The 18,311-nt window shown below is 32.7% G+C and overlaps 1 protein-coding gene across 1 annotated transcript; it reads left to right on the top strand.

Moving 5' to 3' along the window:
* The first annotated feature begins 15,758 nt into the window (after positions 1 to 15,758).
* Positions 15,759 to 16,815, top strand: LOC132713308 (PI-actitoxin-Avd5a-like). The gene is made up of 3 exons (XM_060695880.1): positions 15,759 to 15,897; positions 16,023 to 16,136; positions 16,675 to 16,815. The coding sequence occupies exons 1-3, from the start codon at positions 15,858 to 15,860 to the stop codon at positions 16,779 to 16,781; spliced, it is 261 nt and encodes an 86-aa protein (XP_060551863.1). The 5' UTR covers positions 15,759 to 15,857; the 3' UTR covers positions 16,782 to 16,815.
* The last annotated feature ends 1,496 nt before the right edge of the window (positions 16,816 to 18,311 follow it).

Here is an 18,311-nt window from a genome sequence, read left to right as displayed (position 1 = left end):
GTAGCTAAGAAAATATTCATTTGTAAACATTGAAATTAAATTATAGCATATTGATATTGCTGACTTTTCAAAGTAGGATAACTTCTCGTATTTAAGGTGTCCCTTTAACTTGTTTTGACTTTATAAATTTTGTAATCATTTACAAATTAACTGAACTTTACCCATTCCTATCTAATACCTAAAATCTATCCCTTACATTTTATCTTAGAGCAATCCTTCAAATTTTATTTTAGAATTGTAAGAACTATCCTTTACATTTTATTATAGAATGGTTAGAACTGTCCTTTACATTTCATTTTAAAATGACCAATGAGATTCACCGACTTCAGTTTGTAATTTGAAAATGACCAATGAAAATTCTTCTCACATTCAGTCCTTCACTGTTAATTTTACAGGAAGTTAAACTGATAACAGACGGACTTCGTATTTGATTTACTTTTCAGATCATAATTATAATTATCATCCATTTGTTCTCTTATAGATATTGAACATCACTAGACACCTTTCCTGAAATAGTCTTACATGTTTTCTACTGATAATATCAATTCCTCTAAAACTGTTGTTATTGTTGATTTTTACTATCTCTTTTTTTCTTGAAATGTCAAGAATGTAACTTTTTTTTCAAATACACCTGCCAGTAATCATTGTAACCACAACCTACGAAGGCCTATGGAAATGATGCCAATGGATTTTGCGGGCTAGTGGCAACTATGAAAAATTATCATTTCGAAGCTAGGCTTTCTTTAAAAAAAATACGAAAATGCTAATCCGTTGAAATGACACACCTTTCCAGATGCTTTCATATCATCACAAGATCGAAAGTTCCATTGGCATACGCTCATATACACCTAACCATGATAACAACATGAGATTGCATAATAATACATTGTTAAGCCAATTTTAGGGGGGAAATGTAAAAAAAGAAAGTTTACAACCTTTTTCACCACTTTTGAATTATACCACCGTCTGTAATCGACCATTAAAATGTACATCCTGAATAAATAATTATGTTATCTGATTAGGAATTAACTATTTCTGTATAATTTACTGAACGTAAACGATACAAAGTTGAAATCATACAAAAGAGAGTTTGAACGTTACTGGAAAACTCTTCGTTACTAGCTACTTGTGCATTAATTGGTAAATTTGGTATGCAATTTTACAAAACGTTATTGACTACACATTTCTTTTTTATTTTCAAATTTAATTAAAACTTTTTTACGTGTAAATAGCGATTGATGAAAAGAAAGAAGTTGCAGTCTTATGATTTGTTTCGCATTTTCGTCTAGTTGTTGACAATTTATGCCAACCTCGTGTCAGGATCAGCGTAAATGATCGAGCCAATATGGACCTGACTTAACATCTTATGATGTTGACTGGACTGGTGTGCCATTCAAATATGAAATTATATAAAGGCACTAACGTATTTACAAAAATAAATCACAAGTATTACAACTTTCACTCTTCACTCCACTGCTATTTACACGTAAAATAAAATTCTAACAACAATCAATCGTAAACCATCGTGCAGTCAATACATATTTCAAAACAAATTGACACAAAATTTGCTGATACTCTTCTGAAATAAGTATAAACAAAGTGCACACTTTCTTTACAAATTAGTAAAGATAAAGCAGAACAAACTATAGTCGAAGTAATGTTTGTAAAAACAGAAAAAACCCGATAATGTACACAGTTATCAATACCCATTTCCCCCTCTTGATTTAATCATACAGCAAGACATACAAATTGTGTTGATTTCCTTGAGCTAATGTACTGACATTGTATTCTGTCTATAATTTACAGCTATGTAGACAGTTTTCATTTACTAGAAACACTCTGTGACATATAGAAGTTGGCACTGGCACTTAATCTGCTATTGTACATTTGTCATTTATCATTAAATCAGTGCGAGTATGTTGTATTAGTAAACGCTAAGAACAGTTCAGTAAGCTGCATAACGTTTTCCATTTTATTGTCAGCGAATAAGAAAAGGATGCTTTGTTTGTGATTAATTGTCTTTAAAACGAATATAGATAATAAAAGGTTATCTATGATAAAAGCAATAGAAATTAAATTAAAAAACTGACTATAAGAAGATAAAGAAAGTCAGTATCATCAAGTAACAGAGACACTAAAGAACACGTAAACTTGCCGTGCTAGGAGGCGTTGAGGGTAACTTGCAGCTTCCAAAACCGTCCACGAACAGGCTCAATCAATATCTGAAACAAGTGATGCCTCGGAAGCATTAAAAACAGCAAACTTACGTGAAAATTGCAGACTCAATTTGATTGAGTCTGTACATGAATAATAATAATTCTCACACCCGCTAACACCGGCCTGAGCGGTACTAAATTTTCAACATTAAAAGTGGTGGACACAAATGATCAAATCAAACCGAGCCTGCAACAGTTTCAATTTTCATGTGTTGTCTTTAGGGATTTTTTTCTTGTCTATTTTACATACATGTACTTGTATATGAATACGTGCCTTGCAAAAATGATGTTTATGTACGCTTTTTACAAAGTACATTGTTTCTCATAAATGTGTTATATATTTAATGGACTAAAGCACTAGAGCTTTTAGTCCTAAATGACAAGCTAAACGAACATTTAGGCATTACACTGGTACTCTATGGAAACTGGACCACTTTGACTTTCCAATGTCTCTGAAAGTCTTGACTTGTGATATGCCAGGGGGGCTGTTTTATGTCCAAAGTTATGATTTTTTATAAATCATAGAGAACAAACGAATGGTAACAGAAATTTAATACACAATATGGTATACCTTAGACAAACAATGGAATATAGTCATGATACAAAAAGAAGTCAAGATAATGATAAACATATCATAGATATTACTTAGGCAGCAAACATACGTCAAAGAAGACACTAAAGGAACTGTGAGAAAAGGTTACATAATTTCATCGTTCTGTGCATGATATGCTTATGCTTTGTGTTCCTGTACGTGATGAACAAATCTTTGCTGTCTAAAAACCTTTATCTTTGCTATACACTATACCTTCCTTCTTTCGAATTTACGTCGTCTCAAAAGGAAATAAAGTTAAAACTATAAAAGGTTTATAAATGAGATGTTTGAGATATATAAAAACTAAACCTTAAACAAATCCTTATTTATGAATAGTTTCTAATTATAATGGCTCAGAATTAGAAGGTCACCTTTAGAAAGAATAATTTTAACGTTAAATCATACAGTCAAGCATAAGTCAAGGTGATTTCAGAAGAAAGCAAGCAACAACATACTAAGTATAGTACAACCCGCCGCGTTCGATGAAAGTACAATGACAAATTGACAAGAAGTGAAAAATGACACATTTGGGGTGTTTAAAGAGGTCCAACAAGTTGTAAGAATGAAACAATGTCACAATTGATTTTCCGCTGAAGTTAGATTTTAAATAAACATATTTATGCCTTTTCCTTTTAATTTTTACGAAGCGGTTACAATTGCCACTAGTGTTAGCTTACGCGAATATTTTACATTTAATTCGAGGCATATCATCTGGATTCTGGACAACTAGATGAAGGGTGGAATTAAAGAATTTAGTTAGGTTTCCTCTGACCATAATTTGCTCCAAAGTAAAATAATGAATACAGGCGACATGGTCATTGCTGATATCCGTTAACATTAACCTTCAATTTATTACCGTCTGTCTTGTTAGCTGTCATTCCTTGAACTTTATTTCAGCTTTTAATGTCAAGTACATATAAAGCAGCTCTATAAGATATTTCAAATCCCTAAAAACATACAAAAATAATTGTTATTTTGATAAGTGAAGATTATTTTATTTTGTATATTTTTCCGCTTTTAGATAACTATTCACAAATATTCAAGTCAGAACTACTTATATTTGATATTTAGGGCATGACGGTTGGAAACAATCTAGAATTCTTTAGGGCATGGCGGTTGGAAACAATCTAGAATTCTAACTTGTTATCAATGTATTTTGACACTTAAATATTAAGATAGTTAGGCGGGTTCAGGCCAAATCTAAGTTATCGTCAAAGGTACGTCCTACCCATCTTTGCCATGCAATTGATTTAGAAACCAGTGATTATAATGATGAGTGAGTTATATATATTTGAATGAAATTGAAAGTTGAATACAACGTGTTCATTTTATTTTTGTAATGAGTTTTAACACATAAAGCCGGTTTCTATTCCTTCAGAACTTTGGACTTTCCAGCATCTTAAGATGTTTTTAAAGTTTAGTTTATTTGCTTTGTCCATGGTACGAATTTCTTTGATTTCCTCACTCAGATACATTCACTTTATGTTTAGTCTTCTCTTTATAATTCTGCAGACAGTTTCATTGGCAAACACCACTTGACATATAGAAGTTGGAAGCGGAACTAAATCTACTATTGTATATTTGTCTTCTATCATTAAATCAAAAATTTTATTGTATTTAAATTGCCGAGAAATTGCACTGAAAACAAGAGTAATTTAATAATAAGGATGTCGTGTCTTTGAAAATTTCTCTAAGGTAATCTAAATCTATATAAAATATATTCGATTAAGTGTACAAGATACCCGCACTTTTATGTGTTACTTAAGTTCTCTTATTTTCTCTTGCAAGATTTGTACCATATTATCAATTGTGAAACAATTTGCATGGTATACAGATAATTTGACTTTATCGTTTGGCAAAATATACTTATTCTTAAAATCTATAAGAAACCAATACACAATGTACATGCTAAATAGGGGCGTCCGTGGCCGAGTGGTTAAGGTCGTTGACTTCAAACCACTTGCCCCTCACCGCTGTTGGTTCGAATCCCGACATGGACTTTGGATTCTTTTATGTGAGGAAGGAATCAATCTAGCTAACGAACGTCGGTGGTTCTACTCAGGTGCCGGTTCGTGCCTGAAATAATGCAAGGAAGGGCACCTGAGGTCTTCCACCACCAGAAAAGCTGGAACGTCGCCATATGACTTATATTGTGTCGGTGTGACGTAAAACTAAATCAAACAAACAAACATGCTAAATATGCATATAAGATCAACACGGTAAAAGAACATTCATGTGAGGCAGATCTCGACGACATATTGTCACACAGGACTTTCGGAAAGGCAGCAAGCAAGACAACGAACAGAAACGGGACAAAACAAAGGGAGAGCACAAAGCGCGGTGCAGAAATGGACAAGCTATTTATAGCGATTAACACAACATTAAAAGACCGACACATGACCTTGATATAAAATATGGGCGGCAGTAAGGTAATCATGACTGGATTATAGCCTCATGGCAGACGATTAAACACTTGATTGATGTTAAAATACTGTCTTCAAGTTTTTATACCGCAGAAATATATTTTCTTACCAAATACGTTTCTAAGCTTTCATTTTTGTCAGTTTTCGAACTAAAGCAGTTGCAGTTGCCTACTTGATCCCATAAAACATGATATAAAAACCTAACTAACGTTAAGATGCCAGTTAACGAATCTAATGAGGTGTTCATATATCATCTTTGTGAAATGAATATTATGCACGGATGTTCGGAGAAACAGTAGCTCATAGTCCTTCATATAACATGGATTCACATTTCACCAATTATGTATATATTTCGTTCATTTTTGTCAGAAATATGCTTTTTTATCAATCGGATTTCATTTTTATGAAACACAGGCCTGATAGTAAGATATAAATAACATAAATATTGCAAATGATGCATTAGATGTCGGCTGATATAAAGAACATAAACACATAATTTATACAAGTACAGATTGACGTGCTGTGAGTTTAACTCGTGCTTAACTTGATCTATGACTTTAAGATACATGCACGCATCAGTTTAACTGATAAACTATCTAATTTTGTGCTGATGAGTTTAATGTGTATAAAAATGAGCTTGAATTCATTCCTGAACATTTTTGAATACCTGTGGTTGTAATATTTAAAAAGGGTTAGACAGAAGTTACCCTATAATCTTTGTCGATTATATAAGTGTTGCAGGTGTTAAAACAGCCCGAGTGTGTTGATGCCATGACATTCAACTTTTTTAAATTATAACTTGATTAAAGAAGGCACAATGAGTTTATAATTCATTGGTTCAATTGACACGAAACTTAATTTTTACTTATGTGCACATTTTGTTTTATAGACAAAATTTATTTGGTACAACATCTGTTGCATCTCCAGAACGTGTCAGATATAGATTTATGGTGTATTTCCACATTGCCTTACCTTGTATTTTTACGATTACCCATTATGACACTGTTCAAATTGATTAAGTACAAATACAAAGTTGGCAACAAGGCATCGTATATATAAATAATGTTCTCTTTAACTTACTTCTTAATTGCTGACATATAAATAGGGGAAAAAACAACAGAAGCGCATGTTGATTGCAAGACGGTTAGGAACTTTAATATTTTCAGCATTACTTTATTGAAATTTTTAGCTTTGGCATTCCTTTGAGACACTTGATGTTATTGATTTTCAGGGTGCTGACTAAAAGCAAGTGTTTTGTCATTGTATTAGAATTTTTTCATCTACTAGAAACAAACTATGATATATAGAAGTTGGCACTGACAGTAAATCTGTAACTGAACATTTGTCATTAATCATAAAATCAGCGTTAGCGTGTACTATTACATAATCTATATAATGTATATAGATTATGATTACTGTACTTGGTATTATATAGACAAATAATTTTGTCGCTTTTTTGTGTCTTATTTTGACTACTTTAAAACGAATAAAGACATTATTGTCCCCTCCTTTTCAAGGTAAAAAGACAGATTTAGAAATGGACTTCGTTCGTCAATCCGTCCGTCCATCTGTCAGTCCGTCACACTTTAATGTCCGCTCCATAATTTCCACATCCATCAAGTGATTTTGGCAAAAATGTTCACAATAAGAAGTCGATGGGTCGTGCGCAACACCCAAATACCTAACTTCAAGGTCATGATCTCACTTGGAGGTCAAACCCCAACATTGTCTGTTAAAGGGTATATTTTGTGTCCGGTCCATTATTTTTTCATAGATCAAGCGATTTTGGGATAACTTGGTACAAGTGTTCACAGTACTAATTCGATGTTTCATGCGCAACACCCGGACCCTTGCCTTCAAGGTCACACTTAAAGGTCAAAACTTAGATTGTCTGCTAAAGGGTATATTTTGTGTACGGTCCATAATTTTTCATCGTTTTAAGGGATTTTAAAATTTCTTAGTACAAATGTTTCCAATTTTAAAACGAAATGTCATGCGCAGCACCCGAACCCCTACCTCCAAGGGCAAGGTCACACTTGGGGGTTAAAGCCTAACATGGTCTGTTATAGAGTAAATTTTGTGTCCGGTCCATAACTGTCATCTATCAAGGGATTTTGAAACAACTTGGCACACATGTTCACAATAATAAGACGTGTCATGCGCAAATCCAGACCCTACCTCAAGGTCACATTTGGACGTCAAATCCTTACATGGTCTGTTACATGGTTTGGCGGCAAAGCAGGCCAAAGCAAATAAAATGTCATTGGTTAATCGCCCACATACCTTGATCGATGAAAAAGTTACGGACCGGAAACGAAATATACCCTCAGACCATACTCCTATATTAGTTTTGTTTTTGTCAACTTTTCTGGTTGTGAAATAGGGTCACACTTGAAGGTCAAACCTAACATGGTCTGTTACAGAGTATGATGGCAAAGCAGGCCCAAGCAAATAAAATGTCAAGCTAATCGCCTACATACCTTGATTGATGAAAAAGTTACGAACCGGACACAAAGTATACCCTGTAACAGACCATACCCCTATATTGGTTTTGTATTTTGTCAATTTTTCTGGTTGTGAAATAGTGATAAAATCTGTACAAATTTATTTCTGTTGACACATCTACAGAAATTGTTTCTTCGTATCTCTTTAATGAATTTATTGTTGAATGTGTTGATATAGCATTGATCAAAATTTTGAACTGTAAGTCCAGATCCATACTTAAATCTTTTTTTTAATCTTTGTGCTTCATGTAAAACTTCCCTTAGGCAGGGGACGTTGGTAACTCTGTTTTGTTAGAATACCATCTAATTGATATAAAATTAGATATGTAACTTTTTACCAGATATTATTTTGTAAAAGTATGTTTTTTGTTTGTTTGGTGTTTATTGTTGTTGTTTTCTTTAATATTTTTTATATTTATGATTATTTATATTTTATTTATTTAAAATATTTATTTTGAAATAGAGGGTTAAGTGATATATTTAATGAAATATGTCAATGACATTATTTGAATAATACAATTCACAATTAATGTCAATAATGTCCTTTTTAATTTGCATTTTGTTTTTAATCCTAAAGAGCATTTGACGTCTGTCGTCGTTTATTCCTAAGTTGTATAAATGCAAAATAAAGTGTTCTTTAGATGCTGGAGTCATAATCTGAAATTGAAATGTATGACTTCAGATCTTTTTTATGTTTTATTGATAGCGCACCAAAATTATCATAATTCAATTCCTCCCTAAATTTTATGTGAAACCGTCACTTATTTAAGCATGTCAATTTGTCCCTTCTCATCTCCGGTTACATGGGTAAATGTTTCGCAATTATCTGGCAAATATGATATGTATCCAATCGACACATTCTAACAGCGTTATTAAAAGGCTTTCCGCTTTAAGCAGTTTATATCAGTTGCATTTTCTTTTGATTTCTTAAATCTAATTTATATGCAGGTATGCCTCCGACAGTCATTTTAATTAACACTGGCACTTCCGATCCTTTACTTTTTCGGTGTCTTTCGGGTATTTTTTCGCCCAATGCAATTTGTTCAGTAAATAATGCAGACATTTTTATTCTCAAATTAACATCCCTTACTCATTAGATAAACTACCCATAAGAGTGTCTGGGTCTCACCGTTGTTTGTCATTCACCTTACAAGCTGTCTCGGTTACATTAAATTACAAATAACATCGCAAAAATATTCTTTCATACTTCCATAACCGTATTTAAATCATTTGACCTCAGTCGGATGTTTTCTACCCTATTCTAAGTGTTAGAAGTATCAAGTTCTGATATAAACTTCATGTTTATGTGCTCTTTTGTATCATAATTACCGATATTTGTCCAAATTACACTCTGCCTCCACTGCGCTTTTGTTGTTTAATTGCTGGTTGCCTAAACCCATCCGAAATATATTCCAGATTGTTGGACGATTAATGCTCGATCTGGTAAAAAGAACAGGTTATTGCACGAGGATCGGACATTGTGCAGGTAATAAAAATGTCTGCACGTACAGCATCATACCCAGCTTGATGCACTTCGTTTGACAGGGACAGAACAAAGACATACCGGGATTGGGTTCATCCGTAGATATTCAAGCTATTACAGGCCGAAATTAAACACTATAATTTCTATCATTTGAAACTGAATTGTGATACTTGATACAATGAAACCCGGATGAAAGTGAACTCTCTATATCTTATAAAGTGTATCAATTTCAGATCCCATATGAGAAAAATAATGGTTTGTACAGTTGTATAAATTTAGAATATTCATTTTCAACGAAGAATATAATTATTTGTTGTGCCGTTCTTGATAAAAAAAATGTAATTTTTAAAGTTTTTAAGCGAATATATCTTATCATGTAGTGTTAAATAGCTCATTAAAAAGAAACTTTATTGAACCTCCTTTTTAAAAAATTTCTCAATATCATTTCTTGAATTTAATATGATTTCATCAACACAAAAATTTAGAAAGTGATAGAGTTTATGACAGAATAGATATACCGTTATTACAGTAACGCGATTCAAAACTTTTTAAGCAATTACATCAATTCAAATTTAATAGTACTGTTTGAAAAAACTGAAAATGAAAAAGGAACAGATGTAACTGTTTTCAATTTCAAAACTGTTTCAACTTTCTTTTTAAAAAATACAGTCTTGAAAATATGAACCCATTTGCCATCAGTTTAATTACACAACAATTCATTGGATGCAGGTCATAGCAAAGATGGACATATTAAACAAAGCTTATCGAAGAACGAGTTATGTATATATATGTACAGAATACCCTATAAATCACGGATACTTTTTGGGCTAAACGCTGATTACTTCGTTCATCATATATTTTAGTTTTTGTTATTTTTCATGCCATGTTTGATCTTATTTTCATAAATGAACAAATATATTTTAGCTATGAACACTGTAAAATATTTTATTTGCAATAAAGTTATTTGTTATATATTGTATTGCATTGCATAACGTATTGTTTAGCTAGCTATATAGCGTGTGAATAAGGTGTGTGGCAGAAGCTCAGAAGTGTGTAACTAGGAAATAGCAGAACATTTTAAGATATTCGAGTTCGTATACTGAGAAAAGAACCTATAGGAACAAGATTGACATGTCGAATATATTTCAAACTATACAGCAAACCCCCTTTGTATATTTTGGGGATGATAATATGCAAGATTGAAGGAAATGCCACCAACATTGCATCAAGATGTACGACAGCTTCTCAGAATGAAAGTTCATCATGAAAAACATCGTATTTTATGTATACCATATATTTCTTTTGAGTGTTTATTTCTTTTTGCCATACTTCTGCTTCATAATGTCAAGAGTAAGTGTTTAAGCCGACATTTTTATTACTAAGAAAGTTTATTTTATTATCAAAATACCATTACATCATCCTTGCTTGAAAGTTTTACATTGATGAGTTAATTCCAAACATTTTTTCACATGTTGAACTCGAACTGATGTAAATTACCTTCATATGCTATTTTTGCTTCTTTTTTTTTCCGTATGCTTTATGGTTAATGCGCTTCGTATTTTAAAATTTAACAGATATGATAATATTTGAAGTCTCCTACGGAATTACTTTCATTTTTTTTTCTTTTTTGAAATGTTGAACTATATTTGATTTCTTTAAGTTTGGATCGTAACGTTAGCTATATACTTTTCACTCATTAAATAGTTTTCACTCATTAAACTAATAACGATTTAACTGCATATCAAATAAAATTCCAGGTCAGTTTTGGGGTTAGACAAAGATATCCAAATTGACAGTTACAAATTTTATAGTCCTGCTGCTGTTCTGTCACCCGCTATGTCCGTCCCTGTATGTCTCGGTCAGTGGGCATTTATGTTATGGACAACATTCCCTTCCATTGATCATTCTTTAATTTTTACATATGGAATACACAACACCTCTTTATATACGTATAGAGGAAAATATCATTTACACATATTTAAAGAGAAAGAAAAAAGCACATATCTTTCCCGTTTCTTTTGAATATGTGTTTCATTCACATTTGAGACAACAGTAGTAAATGTATTTTAAATTCTAGGTTTCTAACGAAATCCGTTTCTTATTCATGCATTATAAATGCATAATGAAATCTAGTATCATATCTATTCGACATTATCCCCAGACATTCATTAACGTCATAGTTCCCATACCTATCACAAACACGACCATAAAAGCATCAGCAGAACTGTAAAACCCTATTATCAGACCTTGCCGTACTGATGCTGGTGTACTTTCTTATATCGGAATAGACTTTTAGTAAACATTCCAGACGACTTTAGAAACACGTTTATTTAAGTGAGTAGAACATTGGTAATCTATGAGTATATGTTTTAGACAAACAAATAGTGCACACGTAGATAGACTTGAAGAGGAAACATAAATAAACCGGAACTAGCTTAATTATAATTACTCTTTACGAAAAAAGTTCAGTTATAGCCAATATATATAAGTTTTAACGTTTTGTTTTCTTTTTTTTGAACGGTAAACACTAAACAATGATGAAATTATTTTAAATTGCAAACAAGACAAAAACAATATAAATTTCTCCGTTATTAAAAAGTTCGTTTCAGGCCTGTTTTTTCAATGGTATCTATCTGGGGTTTTTTCTGTTTGTTTGTTGATGAATGTTATCAAGGTTGAACTTTTTTGTTTTGTACAATGTAGTAAAAATTTGTGTGTGTGTGGTTTTTTTTTGTTGTTGTTTTTTTTCATGCACTAAATTTAAAACACAGACAACTGTGATATATTGTTATTCGATGTAAGAGATACAATTTATATCATCCCTTTTAATACTTCAGTAAATTCACTCATCAGTAAGGTTTGTTATCATTATTCCATATCCTTTTCAAATTTTCAACATGTTTATGAATTTTGCGCCAAAATAAGATAAGACTCCCATGAAATTTTAACAAAAAGGAAACAATCTCGCGAGAAATGTAAACAAATAAAAAATATATATGAGCCGCGTCACGACAAAACCAACATAATGCGTTTGCGACCAGCATGGATCCAGACCAGCCTGCGCATCTGCGCAGTCTGATCAGGATCGATATGCTGTTCGCTGTCAGTGTCTCCACTTGTAATAGAGTTGGTAAGCGAACAGCAGGGATCCTCATCAGACTGTGCGGATGCGCAGGCTGGTCTGGATCCATGCTGGTCGCAAACGCACTGTGTTGGTTTTGTCAGGACGCGGCTCATATATAAAATAGTTTATCACAAGTCTTCGTGCCATGAAAGGAGGATTTTTTTATCTATGGTTGAAACAATTGAAATTTAATTAATCGTTGGCAATTCACTAGTTTACAAAAGGGAGATTTTTAAGCATTATGGGAACAAGACGTAAATTGTCTATAAGAAGAAATTAACTTTTTTTTCTAATAAAGAAAGTGAAAGATGATTTCATAAATTATTATATGCAGGCGCAATTATTTTTTTTTTTATTATTATTATTTTTATTATTTTTATTATTATTGTTATTATTACTATTTATATGATTGTAAATATAGTGGTTATAAACAAAAATGGTATAATTCTGTCGAAAAATTCCTGATTTGTCAAAAAAATCTCAACAAGATTAAACTGTTTACCTGCAAATTTTTTAACTATTGTAAAATTTACAAAATTTTGATGGCATCCTCTGACTTTAGTTTTGACATCACAGACAACAATATATCAAACCAATCTTAATTGATTGAGACACATAATTTAATAGATGAGATCTAAGATTTGTAATAATCATCGAACAGATTTATGAATTACAGGTGTCATGCCAGGTAGCGTGGATGTTGCTGGGTACATTGGCAATGCTATTGCCTCATGCAGGGCCATTGATTGTTACAATAAGTCTAAATAATTTTCTCACACTGATGTTCTCACCATGCCCTACTGATAAGTCAGGAGCTGTCTAGGACAATGACTTAGTACCTACCTTTATGTATACTTAATTAAATAAAGCCTACCCGTGGCTTTCATAAGCGGTTTTAACTGGTTTAAGTTTCATAAAAGTGGTTTTATCAGAGTACGGTCATAAGTTATTTTCTAGCGGATGTCATTATTCATGCGCCATGATTATATCTTTTAACGTTGTGTACATGTATTATGTAATTGGAAAATGCATAACTGTACATTTTACAACGTTTGAAGGAATTATTGCAATATCAAAAAAATATATATTAATAATAATAATCATTATAAAAAAGATAAATAATAACAATAATAATGATAATAAATTAAAATGTAGAAATTTTCTAGATTTCCTAGACGTCGATATTTATTTACAATATTAAGTAAATATTTTACATTTTTATTTTTTTTTTTTTTAACGTTTCACTCTTGTTGATTTTTGTGGGCTTGTTTACATTCAATAATAATAATTTTGAAAATATCAAAATTGATCACATAGTTAAGCCCATTTTTTATTAAAATATAAGAATTGAGAATGTGCGAATTATGTTTTGGTTGTCTTTATTGTTATGATGTATTTTGTTAAAAAAGGTTAATAAATGCATTTAGCATAAAATGTCCTATGATATTCCTTTATGTTGGTTTTTTTTTATAAATTTGTATATATGTCTGTGTGTGAGTTACAATGATTTTACTATGGTTCTAATTGTTTGGTCTAGTTTATTTCGGGTATGTAACAGTTTGCAAAAGCATTGTGCTCCAGAAAGTAGTTGTCGCTCTTTCACTGAAACATATGTCATATATCATTTTAACATAGTGCTTGTCTCTTCGGATACATGGGTGTAAAATATCTTACCACTAACCGTTCTTGTTGTTTTATATGCCATTTTTACAGATACTGTATTTTAAGCGTTGTGTGTTAATGTTCTACAGTAAATGCATCTTTGTTTTGATTTCTTTATAATTTGTGTCGCATTTTTATGTCTTCTTTCGGCAATTATTGTAATTAGATTAGTTAGCATCAGTGAAGGCATAAAGCACTTGAATGTCTGTAAAGTACATAATTTGTCATTCTTTTGTTAGTCATCTATTTAACGCTCAGGCATTTTTTATACAATTCCTTGAGGTTTTTAGGTTCATCACTGCAATGTATCATACACGTTCAGACATGATTATGTTAATTTCAGTATTCAGTACATTCGTTATTTCATTCTGTTTATGTTTTCAGATCAGCGTTTTCCTTTCTTGTACTACCGGGTTTGGGTTCTTTCTTGTACTACCGGGTTTTGGGTTCTTTCTTGTTCTACCGGGTTTTGGGTTCTTTCTTGATCTACGGGGTTTTGGGTTCTTTCTTGTTCTACCGGGTTTTGGGTTCTTTCTTGTTCTACCGGATTTTGGGTTTTTCTTGTTCTACCGGGTTTTGGGTTCTTTCTTGTTATACCGGGTTTTGGGTTCTTTCTTGTACTACCGGGTTTTGGGTTCTTTCTTGTTCTACCGGGTTTTGGGTTCTTTCTTGTTCTACCGGGTTTTGGGTTCTTTCTTGTTCTACCGGGTTTTGGGTTCTTTCTTGTACTACCGGGTTTTGGGTTCTTTCTTGTTCTACCGGGTTTTGGGTTCTTTCTTGTTCTACCGGGGTTTAGGTTCTTTCTTGTTCTACCGGGTTTTGGGTTCTTTCTTGTTCTACCGGGGTTTAGGTTCTTTCTTGTTCTACCGGGTTTTGGGTTCTTTCTTGTTCTACCGGGTTATGGGTTCTTTCTTGTTCTACAGGGTTATGGGTTCTTTCTTGTACTACCGGGTTATGGGTTCTTTCTTGTTCTAGCGGGTTTTGGGTTCTTTCTTGTTCTACCGGGGTTTAGGTTCTTTCTTGTTCTACCGGGTTTTGGGTTCTTTCTTGTACTACCGGGTTATGGGTTCTTTCTTGTTCTACCGGGTTTTGGGTTCTTTCTTGTTCTACCGGGTTTTGAGTTCATGTTTTGTATTTCTTTAGACAAAATAAAATGACAATACATGCATACTTACTGAATCATATATTATATTTTTTTTGTTTATGCTTGTGTTTCATTTCTTTATTTCTTCTTATTTTGTTGTGGTTGCCATTTTTGAATAATTTACTGTTGCCATATGCAGACTATGCTCTCCCTATTCCTTTATACCGGGCATATGTGCAACACAAAATCGAAACAACAGTCAGTACTACGCATAGTTTTCTTTCCATGTTTCGGTCAATACTTTGATAAAATGTGCTTGTCATCAAGTACCTAAATTATATACGCGGAAAACGCTAATCAAACACGTATTTTGGTGTTGTCGGTCCGGCTTCCGTCTTCATACATCTGGACATTCATATCATGATTAAAGGGAGGTAATTCAAATATCCTTATCAAAGAACTTTGGCGCAGTTATTCGGTGTCTTATACCATGCGACGGTTTGGTGATCTGCTGTGGGCGTGTTAGCATGTTTTTTAGAACAATATCAGTTTCTTTTTTCGTAGAGAGAAACTGCGTTTTTAAACAGTCATAAATTCTAACGCAGTTTCGTGGACGGAAGTGGTAAGTCTTACTTAAACCATGATGTCCTAAAACTGGCAAAATTTTACTTATCATGGGACAATTATCTTTCAAATCTTATCAGTCAAATCGTGGTTAAACATTTACAAATTCGCTATACAACTGGTTGTTCCTGCGAACTACTTTAAAATGTTTATGAAAATATTGACCTTCACTATTTTAATAGGATGTAAGAAAAAAGAAATCTTAATTGTGTGTGATCTACAGAACGGAGTTAATTACTTGATATTCTTTATAAAGTATTTTCTGTTTTATAAGTCTTACAAATATTATTTATTTCATGTTTTATTGTAGATGTATTCGGGGTATCACTAAAAGAACGCCTGGTTGATAATGTCGGTGATTCGTGTCCTTTGATTTGTACAGATGAGTGGATGCCTTTGTGTGGTTCGGATGGTAACACATATGGTAAGATACAGTACAAGAGGAAATAAGCTGCTCCTAGAAGATGTATTCACTGAGAAAAACAAACAAACAAAACAAAAACTTGCAAAACTAAACTTTATTATTAAATAATTTGTATTTTTATAATAAGGTTGATAATCATGAAACGTATCGAAGCAGACAGGTCGTCATATGTTTAATCATATTCAATCCTTGATGATAATTAAGCATTGTGGAATGCAAAAAAGTGATATTTTCCGCCAAATAATAGCGTCATAAAAGAAAATAGAATTGTACTTAAATAGGATAAAACGAAAACTGTCGAAAGAAGACGAGTGTAGCTTTTGGTTTATATCGATTACCCAAAAATTCGATAATAACCGATTCATTGGGGATAATAATCCCATTGTGTGGAAAACTGAAAATAGCTCTTTGTATAGTATAAGGTGAGAAAAAAAAAATCGAACATCAACATGTCTATTTCCGTATGATATAAATTCGATATTTCTATGTAGCTTTTCTTCGCAAGTTTTAATTAATTGAGTTTACAATATTGTTACAGGTAATATGTGTGAGTTCCAAGCCGCTCATTGCCGCAATGGAAGCCTAAAAGTGGCTTATCAAGGCTCGTGCCATTCTGCAAGTGACACTGCAATAAACGTCAGATAATGTACACGTGAAAATAATCAATTTGGCAGCTTTCTTTAGTTGATCTTTCTTTTCAAACTCGTAAAGAGTAAAAATCTTCTTTCAAAAAAATATTTCAATTTACTTTTTTGTGTGTGTTTTTTTAGCCAGTTACATGATTTTATCTATGAGCTTTCATCAAAACATCTATTTTTTTTATTATAGTCTTATTATATCTGATATTGTCGCTATGACCTACTCATACATATTGTATTTGTACACGAATCCGTATAAGTTTATATGACTGTAAGGTATTTGACGAAAGAAACATTAAATGAAATTACACAACTTAAAGATATCTGGATAAGCCATTCAGGCTAACATAATACAAGTATAAAAACCTGGGCAACAAATAGTCTACGAGGGGTTTTCAAATATGAATGCAACTGGGCCAATTTTCAAAAAAGCTTAACCGAGATTTTTCGCGTTTGATATATTTCAACAAGGTGTTTTTTTGAGCCTCAAAAATAGGGAAAAAATCACAAAGTGCAAAATCTAGTCATTAAGGAAGGCGAAGAAGCAGGACAACCTTTTCCTGTTTCAGATATTCTCGTACAATTGCCGCTTTGTGTGACGAAGCATTGTCATGCAACAACTTGACACCACGGAGACCAGTTGCTGGCCGGCGGTTTTTGAAATATTTCTTTAATTTATGAAGGACCTCGCCTTTGTTAAACTTGGCATTTAAAATGTTACCCTTTGGTACGTATATTTGAATAGCAGGACATTGATTGGTAAAGCAAATTACATACGTGACCTTCTTGACGCTCATGATGCGTTTTGCTATGCAAGGTCTTTGACTTCCTTTGGTTGCCTATATTTTGTTATGTATCTTTCGCTTGGGCTCATGAAAGTGAACCTGATATTTGCAACAGATCAATTGTTGTATTTAGGAACTGTTTCAACAATTATTTGGAGATTCTTATCCGAGCAAGGCTTTTTGTAAGAAGATGGAGTATCCATTTTGCACTTATCCTTCTTATTCTAAGAATTGTGTGACGGGCTCCTACAAAGATACTAACGCATTTAGCTTTATACTAGTTGTGAATCATACATCAGAAGCAATCAAATCTTTTACTTCTTCAAACATTTTTTGCTAAGTTGCAGTTTTCGGACGGCGGGCATTAGGTGCATCTTTAACTGAAATCACACCACTTAAAAATTTCTAACACCACCGTGTGATAAACGAAAAAGAAAGTTCATTGTTCCAATAAACACGTCATATTTCATTAAATATGTCTTTCGCCTGTATACCAAGAATACAGCGGTTCTTGTTATAGGACCGTATTTTTTCAGTGAAAGGAGACCTTTCCCAAACAATTTTAGCTTTAGTATACACGAGAAGCTATTGTCAAGGCTAGACACATGTTTTGTATCAATTGAGAACTTACACAACCATCTATGCGATACATGTACATAGTTCGTGCAAAACATGGTTAAAAGCGAGATACTGGCCTAGTTGTATTCACATTTGAACACTCCCCGTATTATCACGAGACATTTCGATAGAAC

The sequence above is a fragment of the Ruditapes philippinarum genome, unplaced genomic scaffold, assembly GCF_026571515.1.
Source record: "Ruditapes philippinarum isolate M1 unplaced genomic scaffold, ASM2657151v2 ctg167_1_1_1_1, whole genome shotgun sequence".
NCBI lineage: Eukaryota > Metazoa > Mollusca > Bivalvia > Venerida > Veneridae > Ruditapes > Ruditapes philippinarum.
Note: the sequence above shows the minus strand (reverse complement) of the source record. Positions and strands in the feature narration are given on the sequence as shown.